Source organism: Clavelina lepadiformis, chromosome 3 (assembly GCF_947623445.1).
Source record: "Clavelina lepadiformis chromosome 3, kaClaLepa1.1, whole genome shotgun sequence".
In the NCBI taxonomy this organism is placed as follows: Eukaryota; Metazoa; Chordata; class Ascidiacea; order Aplousobranchia; family Clavelinidae; genus Clavelina; species Clavelina lepadiformis.
The window spans coordinates 4,629,872-4,639,787 of NC_135242.1; the positions used below are offsets into that span (position 1 = coordinate 4,629,872).

The 9,916-nt window shown below is 41.0% G+C and overlaps 1 protein-coding gene across 1 annotated transcript; it reads right to left on the minus strand.

Annotated features, from left to right (window-relative positions):
• Nucleotides 1-369: 369 nt before the first annotated feature.
• On the minus strand, nt 370-9,916 carry LOC143449162 (monocarboxylate transporter 5-like). Its single transcript, XM_076949253.1, has 9 exons — nt 7,970-9,916; nt 7,502-7,650; nt 4,360-4,534; nt 3,886-4,007; nt 3,434-3,661; nt 2,796-2,995; nt 2,322-2,547; nt 1,904-2,020; nt 370-1,771 (listed from the first exon to the last, which is right to left on the minus strand). The coding sequence occupies exons 1-9, from the start codon at nt 8,422-8,424 to the stop codon at nt 1,320-1,322; spliced, it is 2,124 nt and encodes a 707-aa protein (XP_076805368.1). The 5' UTR covers nt 8,425-9,916; the 3' UTR covers nt 370-1,319.

Consider the following 9,916-nt stretch of genomic DNA (forward strand, 5'->3'; position numbering starts at 1 on the left):
ATTAATCCCGATACACATGATATGGCATCGAGTAAAGCAAAGTTTCTCGATAATTATGAAAGTTTGCCTTAGTTTCAGGAATACATTTGAAAACGATTGCAAAAAAGACAGGAGTTTTTATAACCCGGTGAGTATGAAGATGTGTATAGCCGCAGGTAGGATGCTAACTTACGCTGAAATGGTCGAAGTCGTGCAGACTTCATTCGTCCTATTCTCAATGCGAGTATTATCATTACGATATAACACCTCAAGTGAGGTTATGTTCAGTAAATTAAAACCAATCAGTGCAGTCTCAGAAAGATAATTTAGCTGCAAGTTCGCTTTTCTCCGTGCTCAAGTATCATTGATGTCAAATATGACAAATAGGCACAAGATTTTCAATGAGAAATTTATTTCAAAACGCTTGAGCACAGCAAGGCGTAGTGAAACCTGCCGGGTGATCGACCCGAGTAAAAAACAAATCATGACACAAACTTGGAACAATGGACAATCTGCAAAACAGAAAACCTATCGCACAAAATGGGTCTAAGTAGCAGCCTTTAATATGCCGGAAAAACGAAGACACTGAACCGCATGTTAAAAGCAAAGCTATGTTCAAATAGCCTAACAGGAGTAAAGCGATCAACTGAAAAAAATGAAAATATTGAAAAAAACAACTACAACGTCTGGCCTACGCTTTCCAGATTGGATTGCACACGGTGACTACTCACATCGGTTAAAGCATTGGCAAAACTAACATTTCTTAGGTCCGCGGCCAACAAATTTTGAAGTCAAACAACTGTAATTCAGCGCACAAATGCAAAACAAATTTTGACGCAAAAAAACGAAAACAGCGGAAACGAAAAACAGCAACTGTACAACAGCAAGAGATCTGGTGCTAATCACATATTTACATTAGTCAAGCTTCAAAACGTAATGCGCAGGTGACGTGCGGAGGTCCATAACGCTGTTTGTGCAATAAGCAAGATTGTCCACCGTGTAAGATTTGCCACTAAGCATTGTGTAACAATTGAAATTGGTATCGAATTTAAATGTCTAATGTGTGTTTGTCGTAAAAAATACGCGTCGCGCAATGTTGTGGTCATATAAATTCCAGGCTCTCAACTTTGGAGATTTTGGCTAATTTTGGGGCACTATGACCAGGTTGTCTATTCAACTGTTCTCTCATTCATTGGTCAGATGTTTAAGTGCATATAAATTTGATGCATTATGATGCATCTGTCACTGGAAAAAAAGCGTCATATATGTCACTGGAAAAAAAGCGATCCATCAGGAATTATTTGCTGATTGTTGTAAAGAAATTTTACTTTATTGACACTTTACATCAAGGGTTGGTTGTCTCTTTCGCCGCCGTGCGGTTCTGTATCATTGTCATTACCGGTCGCTCGTTGGCAGTTCTGCATTACTACCTCATTTTCAATGCTGTCGAGTTCCTGGAGGTGAGCGTGCACGTCGCCATTGAACTTCGACTTTTTTGACGTCTTGCCCGCCGCCTTTAAAGCGGCTTGTTGCTGGGCAAGCTTTCTTAAAGCCCCGGGCTTAACAATTGATCCATTCTTTGCCTGCGACCTTGACGACGGTGGCGGAACTTTCTGACGCACAATCTTTTTTTCTGGTTCATTCTGTACGGGGTAATGGTTCAAGGCGAATGGAATCAAGCACATTACGACAGCGCACAGGATGAACACTGAACCACCCATGTAAAATGCACTGACGTATGAAGCGGTTACGTCATATATTCCACCAGCAATCACAGGTCCAATCACCATACCTGAAGACGGGAATAAGGTCTAAATTTAGGCCAACCAAAATCGGTACAGTCAGACATGGACACGAGAGGCAAAAATTCAATGTTACACATATCAACTGAATATTTGTCAACTAATTCCATAAACTGACTCACCAACAGCCAGCATGACGTTGATATATCCCCAGACGTGTCTTCCTCTATCATTGCCAAAAAACTGCATCGTGGCAACAAACATGAGGGAATTTAGAATTCCTGAGTTAATTCCGGCAACTGGAAATGAGTTGCAAATGCGATTATTAAGTTTTGGCCTCGTTTCTGGACGAGTCTTTATCAAAGTAAATGCTTCATTCGCACACACAGCACGATCAATAACAAATCGCCTCAGAACGGAAAACATTTAACATCTTACTGTAGTTGCATTCAGCTAGGCTGTATTAATCCGAAATAGAGGATTAAACTAACATGAAGAGAATTGAACTTCACTTTTTCAAAATTTATTAACTTTATTTGTAATTAAATTCCGTTCCGATACTATACCTATATGAACTGTGATTTCTATGATATAACCCACCTATAGCGTAAACATACATGATTGCAAGCGTCTTTCCAAGGGGAGCAAAAAGTGTGGCGACTCCGACAACGGCGGCACTTGCTCCGTAGACATAGGCAAGGCTGAAGCGGATCTTCCCTGCTGCGCATGCGCAAATCAGTCTTCCGCAAAACTCAGCCACACCGTACGCCGTCATGACCCACGTTGACGTGTCACGTGGGATTCCAATCGTTTCCATGTAGTCAATCTGTGCGTAAAATATAAAGAATAATGGTGTATTTTCTTCTACAGTAAAAGCTGCTGAGTATCAGTTGCACAAAGCAAAAACAGCGCATAGTTTTAGATAATATTTATTACATGTTTTATATAAGATAATGTTTGACCTATGCGGTTCTGTTGTTTGTACATCGTGATCCCAGCAAGCGCAATAGTTAGAAATCTCAGATTTTAAACAATAAAAAAGAAACGGTAAAATTAATTTTTCTGCAATATTACCAAGAAAATAAATGGGAAAAGGAAAGAAACGCTCCATAACAAAGATCCGAGCATCCAAAGGAGGAAGGCTGGATTTCCGCAGATGGAGCAATCCCAAACACCCTTGTTGAAAACGTTCTTCTTGATCTCCTGGGCGGCAAGACTTAGCCTGCTTTCAGTATGCATGGCTTGAATAGACTCCGAGAGTGCTTCGATGTCAACTGAAAATTTAGGGCAGGACATGGTAATATCAAGTCACTCGATGATGGAATCATTTAAACTTGAGCTTGTAAAAAGATATTAAGCTTAAAATTCGTTGCCCTAGGCACTTAAGAAAATCTCGGTTTATCAATTTCGTGAAAAGCCAGAACGTATTTCTTAAAAGGTTTTGCAAATCCATTCACTTAGGTTTTGCGGTAAAGCGCAATCTACGTCTAAACCGAGCTGACCTAAGGTCAAACAAAGAAGTTAAATTAAAAACACTAAAATTCTTCCAGTGTTTTACATACAAACACACACATTTATTTGATTAAATGCTTTTTCATTTAATACAACAAGGTACAAATAATTTCCACGTTTCCCAACACCTATGTCAATAAGGACTTTGGAACTTACGCTTCAGTAAATAATAACGTGTGTAAAATAATCTCGTCACTCACCGTTTTTCAAGGCCGGTTCGCTCAGGAATTCCTTTTCTTTTTCCAAAGCTTTCTTCGACATGTGACGTATCTTGGTTTGTATTTTTTGTTCGCGGGTTTTCACTGGTTTGAACGTGGCAACGCAGGCAACACCGACAACAAATATTATTGCAGCCATGATACGCATTGTGTTTCGCCACCCGAGGGCAGTAACAAGCGCTCCGGCCAGTGGGTTGACCAGCAAAGTACCTGTGGCCAAAATCTTATCTCAAAATGCAACTCAACTTAAACAAACACAAGCACAAACTTTACGTTGTAACCGGAACTGGCCTTATACCTGCACTTGGACAACACTCAAGGCTTATGCCCCGACCACGTAGTTTAAACAGTGGTGTAGTTTAACGCGATTGGTTTCTCATTGCTGGAACGGCACTATGACTATGGCAATGATTTCCGCATAAACATCAACTCACCAAATGAAATTCCAGCCGAAGCCAAGCAGGTGGCAAACGCCTGATGTTTTCTAGGGAAGTACTGCCCGGTTAAGTTCATGGATGTGTTGTAAACAAAATTGGCAAAGACTCCGAGCATAGCACTATAAATAATGTCAGGAGTTTATTAAGTTGGGTAAATTAAATTACATCTAATGACATTATAACGGGAAGGAAGTACTTTCTCTTTACAGTATCGCGTCAGATTACATTTGATTTTATAAACTCGGCATTCGATATTTTTATTGAAAGCTGTTGATGATGGAGCCTTGTTACGTCAATTACCAAGGTCCTCCTAAGCTTAATAAGGGCGTTGATATTTTGCATATGACAATGGCAATCTTTTTAATATATCTGGCAATAATTCATATATCAATCTTTCATAAACTCGGTTACATCTCATGAAAAGCGTACAAAACAATAATGCATTGATAAAAATTTCGCAAGTTAACTGACCTGTAAGTCAAGAAGAGTAGGTGGACGACGGGCGCGAAAGAGGTGGCAGCCAGACTGACCGTGGCTCCAATTACGCCAATTAACGCGACTTTCCGGGCGCCATACACAGTGAAAAGGGGGGTGCTTAAAGGACATGTACCAACGGTAAAACTGAAAGCCAGAGATCCAATCCATCCTGCAACAGATGAAACAAATTAGTTTATTGAGCTGTTCAAGCAGTTAAAAGCATTCAAATCATTAAAAAACTTATGGTTACGATTGTTTCAACAGCCGCATTTAGCGTCATCGACACAGTATATTCTGTCCTTAGAATTTAATTGTTCCTCGAGTACACCGCTGGCCACACGGCTGAAAGAAGCAAGTTACAACACAGTATAGCGGAAGCGTTATGATTTATGATTACGTTTGCACTATATTTTATGGGAATAACCTGAACATTAAATATAAATTGCATTTTAAAGTCATACCGAGGTCATGCGGTTGTTTACGCGAAGGTGATTGGCCAAAACTCCTTACCAAAAAAACATGCTAAATCGCAATTTAAAATAAACGGTGCTGCTACTGCTGCGGTGGGTCGCACCTGTCTCTCTTTTATGCTGCAAGGCAAATGCAGTTTTGCGAAAGCAGTGAGAAGAACAACCGGCAATCATACGCTGCAGCAAATTCTACACATCAATCATGAATGCTGGTTTTTCTCTTGGTAACGCAGGTACAATTCGCGTCGGCGCGACCAGTTAAACTCACTGTTAACAAACCGCGATCATGCAATTGCAAACCGCATTCTCTTTTCCGAGTTACATATTACATGGTCCTTACATTTTTTAGGCTGATCAAGCATTTATGAAATCACTTGATTTGAAAATGGCAATAGCGTTATCTGTGTATTACTGTATAGAGAATAATAGTATAATACTGTAATTGCATAAAGCAGAGAAAGACACGTAATATGATAATATAATGGCACAATAGCATAATGTGTTGATACGGCAAACTAACGCCGCCACATTGAACGGAGGCTTGTGATGGAAATTCAAGTTGGGTCAGAAAAAGGATATACGACCCGGCTGTGTCGTTGCGCCACCGAAAATACTTCCATTGTGTGACTCGACAAGCTATTGTTGACAACAGAGCATCCGACGACTAACTAGGTTTTCATGACAACAGAAGTCAGGTAAAGTTACAACAGTTTACCTCCGCCGCAGCACCCCGCACTTTGCTATCGGCAATCACCTACGTAACCAACGAGTCGCACGATTTTGAGAAAAGCACAACAACAAACACCGGGTCAGAAAATCACGACTACAAGGTGTGGAATGCCCCGTGCTTAGGTACTTTTTATCACGTGATAGCCTCGTGATACACAAAGCGCATGTTTATTGTTTCTCTTCGACATCGTGCGATTAACATTTGATACAAAAAAGGCCCCGAGCCGATCCCAAGCCAGGAAACCGGCGTTGGGATCTGATTGATCGAGACTAAGGTTTTAGTTAAGAGCCTGTGAGGTCATTTTCAAGCGTCATGTGTTTGTTAAAAAGGTAGTTTCCAAAAATACTTTTTTTAACGCAGCCGGGAACATTTTACCCCCTTAAGCTCCATATCATTAAGTTAAGTGCCCCTTCTGTTATCAACGGGTGACCTTATGCGTACACCGAGGGGTGTCACATGGTGTGCTTTAGACTTTCTGCACAATATGAAGGTTTCCGCTCGATGGAAATCGTTGACACAAGTTCAGACTCTGGGAAAACTAAAAATATGCTGTTTTATGCAAATCTCATTTCTAATTCAGGTGTCGTAGTTAACTCGGTCACAACTTTAATTGGGAAACAATGGGCCCAAAAAATGCTAGTTCATTGGAATTCTTTTTTAAAAGAAATAGTAACTAGAACAATGCTGTTTCGCAGTCTTCGGTATCGTTGGTCGGCAACGTTGCTATGTGAAGCCCATTGTGACGTGAAACCTTAAAACGTTATAGTACAATGCAGTGTCACAATGCGATATGGGATATACCAAGGTTTTATTTCAGTCAGTTGGGAGGACTTCGCATGTCTCTGTACCCGCTTGGAAATATTGCATCATCTTACCAGGCGTAATCGGTGGAGTCGTTCGCACAAGCACGATGCTGCATTACAGCAACTTGTTTATCGCAACACTGCACGGTATATGCAGGAAATTTTCGACTCATTGCAGCTGGATGACGTTCATATGAGAAAACGGACAATTTTTACCCTCTTGTTCTTGAGTCCCTTTGTTAGTTTTGCGAAATGTGTCAGGAGTTAGCTGTCGAAAACCGGTCCGGTACTTGTGAAACAATTGGGATTAAGGATGTAAGCTTGTTGCCCGAATTCGCCATCGATTTCAATTGTTGTTTTCAAAACGTCAGAATGACGTCATAATCAAGCACGTGATTCACCCCAACCTCCAGTAGCTCTTTTCAAAAAGGTTTTCATGAATCTTGCGGTTTACCGGATATCTGAAAGTGGTAAACAGGCGAATTCGGCACAAACATATTTCTCATGGACGGTGTACCGACGGAAATGCGAGACCGTATGATTAACGACAATCGTGTGGCACTTGGGGATTTTAATGCTTTAGTATTTTTTTGTGCGCGATACGTGGTGTAGGGCTGAGTAAATGGCTTTTTATTGGTTGAAAATCGTTGCTTTTGTTGTTTACAAAAACTTTATCTACTAATAGGAAGCGGTCCAAACCGGTTCGAATGATAACGCCCTTCAGCCCGCCCCCCAACAAAACCGAAATGGTCGCGTTTGCGCAATTCTGGGCCTGTGTTTATAATTTTAACAACCAGTTTTTGACGCGTTGAATAGAACAAACGGGTCGACAATTTATGGCCTGCACCCCTTGGACTAACACAACGCGTTTAACGAGTTACTCCACTAAATGGTCAGGGCATTTAAACGTGGGTTTGCCTGTGCAATGTTTTGTTTAAAATGCGGAGTTTAACGACCGATAAGGTAAAGGTTTTTATTACGTTTCAACCTTCCCGTTAATAATAGAGCCAGGCGTAAGGTGAAACCTCAGCAAAGAGCGTTGTCAGCAACTGTTCCCAGTGTTCGCACCATTAACCAGTCGCTCAACTCTAAGCACAACAAAGATAAAGAAATATATCGAATCCTCTATGTACCTGCTTCAAATTTAGTAGCGTTGAAATCTTCGGTCAAAGACGACACGATTGTCCCGAAGCTGGCAAGCACTCCCGCAATTGGAATCATAATTATCCATGACGCAACCACCACCACCCATCCCCACCGCTGTGGTTTATCGGTCGGGTCGCTGTGAGTAAAAAAGAAAACTTTGAAGCCGGCAGCTTTTATTAAAAGGATGCAATTTGGCAATCAAGTTTCGAAAAGCAGGTTGTATACTTGTCACGTGATATGGTATAGCAATCTATAGGTCGTCTATACAATAAACCACCGTGGCACGGATTTTTTGATATCTTGAAGTACATAGACGTGATGTGTGCAGTTATAAGAAAAATTAGTGGTTTAAAACAAACCAAAAAGGCGAAGTTAAAAGCAAATATTTGTTATTCACCCCCTTACAGGAGTTATCGTGGTTATTGCATATTTTATTAGAATAAACATAGATTTACTCTTTCTTGTCCACGGCAGACGTTTTGCTCTTGTCATTCTCCATGATGATGTCCAACGAACCGAACGCGAATGCAGCGCGTGAAGCAGATGGGGAGGAGAAACCTTCGCCTGCGTAATTGTCGTCATCGTGCGTGTGGGCCAACCCGTTTGGGTTGAACTTGACGCTAAGGTTGCACGGAAGGGTATTTTCGGGGTCATTGGACTCTTCAGCAAATACCAATGGCGAGTTTTCCGGCACCACATCCTTACAAGTGTTCTCCGAGTCGATGGTGATCTCTTTAAACGACTTTGGGAGCAGAGTTTCACTTGCGGATGAGCTCTTGTCATCCGAGAGCGATACTTTAGAGTGGCTAGGAACCACGTCATCAGATCGTGACGTCATTTCGTCTGAACTTCCAGTGGAATTATTTTCTCTCGACTCTGTTTGATTCAACAGTTCCCCGGTTTCGACCATTTTTTCAGTTTTGTACTTTTCCACGCAGATTTACCTTCCTTGTAATTAATGTCGGAAGTTTTTTACACTTAGCTTGAAATGTTGGTAAGAAAGACAAAAGAATTAGCATTGTTGCATCATAATTGGGGCAAAAACACGCTGGAAATAACTTTGCGCCAGTGACAAACCATAGGTGTGAATTAGTGCCACATACTTTCCCACGCAAACATATACCAACACTCACTGGCCTCTTCGATAAATACTTTATCGAAAAACATTACGTTTCAGGGGAGTCGTCACCCTGTACACGTCTCGTTTTTCACGCTAAATGGTGTTCTGAATGGACCGAATTTTCTGATCATTACGCTGAATGACCAACGCAAATTTCAGGACCTTGAAAACGCTTTACCAGTTACCAGTTAATCTAGCAAGCACTTAACCTGTCAGAGCATATATGACGTCATCAATTCATCCAGCCGCACTGTCAGCAGCTTATAATGAGCTGGGCTGTTATTGCGATGCGACGTTAGAAACACTAACAACATGATACTTCATCATTTTGTAACGCAGCAGCTGTGACAGAGCACAGGATTATTCATACGGTATATATTAAATATTATACAGCACACCAATAAGCAATTCCTTCAATGCGGATGGGCTTTGCCGAAAGCGCCGGTGTCTAAAGGTAATTAATGTTGATTGTATTGGCTGCCAAGCCCATTGGGCCAAAGCAAGGAACGCCTCTCTACGGTGGAATAATTCATGCGATTGGCAGGGAAAGTAATCTGAAAAGCTATTCGCACTGGTCTCGTAAAATTGGAATTGACATTCTCATCTGTGCCCAAAGCAAATAAACATATGTCTGAAATCTCGCAGTTATTCTGGTGATTTTGCTACAGATACTTGTTCAGAAAGACGCGGTGCGTGTATCTGGCTTCTGTTACAATCAAATCGTTATATCAAAACAAGAATTACTTGTAAACTGACCGAATAATATAAACATCTGCTGTAAACACAACATAAACAATGTTGTACACAGCTGGATAAGTTACACAGAACAACACCAAAAGAGGTGTAAACAAATTGCGCACAACAAACGAGCGTAACATGGATTGTTCCATTGTCGTAGGGCATCACTCGTTGGTTGCGAAATTGTGCTTGGCGAATAAATTTCCACAAGGGCCTTGCCTGGACGTATGATGTCGGAAATTGTTGACAGGAGGTCGGTTCAATCAAAACGTTTTGCGTCGAAGAAAAGATTGAAATCTCTCTGACCAATGAAACAGCTGAACCGTTGGTACAAAAGTGGATTGGTTTTGATATCCGGGCTTGGAAACTAACACAAGGCAAAACACAAATTTGCGTACGCCTAACAACGATAGCAAATGACGTCAATGATAGCATATTTTTTCATAACTGTTTAGTCCATAATTAAATATTGCAGTAATATATGAAAATCGTTGTTCAACGCTTAATGTTCAGTTTATGAAAAAAGCGTTCACTGTAAGCCATT

Excerpts from the sequence above, each read along its gene's own strand:
- LOC143449162 (XM_076949253.1), bottom strand. The coding sequence starts at position 8,424 with ATGGTCGAAACCGGGGAACTGTTGAATCAAACAGAGTCGAGAGAAAAT. Across the intron at positions 2,996-3,433 it reads CGAACCGGCCTTGAAAAACG|TTGACATCGAAGCACTCTCG; the intron begins GTGAGTGACGAG and ends CTAAATTTTCAG. Across the intron at positions 2,021-2,321 it reads CATGTATGTTTACGCTATAG|TTGCCGGAATTAACTCAGGA; the intron begins GTGGGTTATATC and ends ACTCATTTCCAG.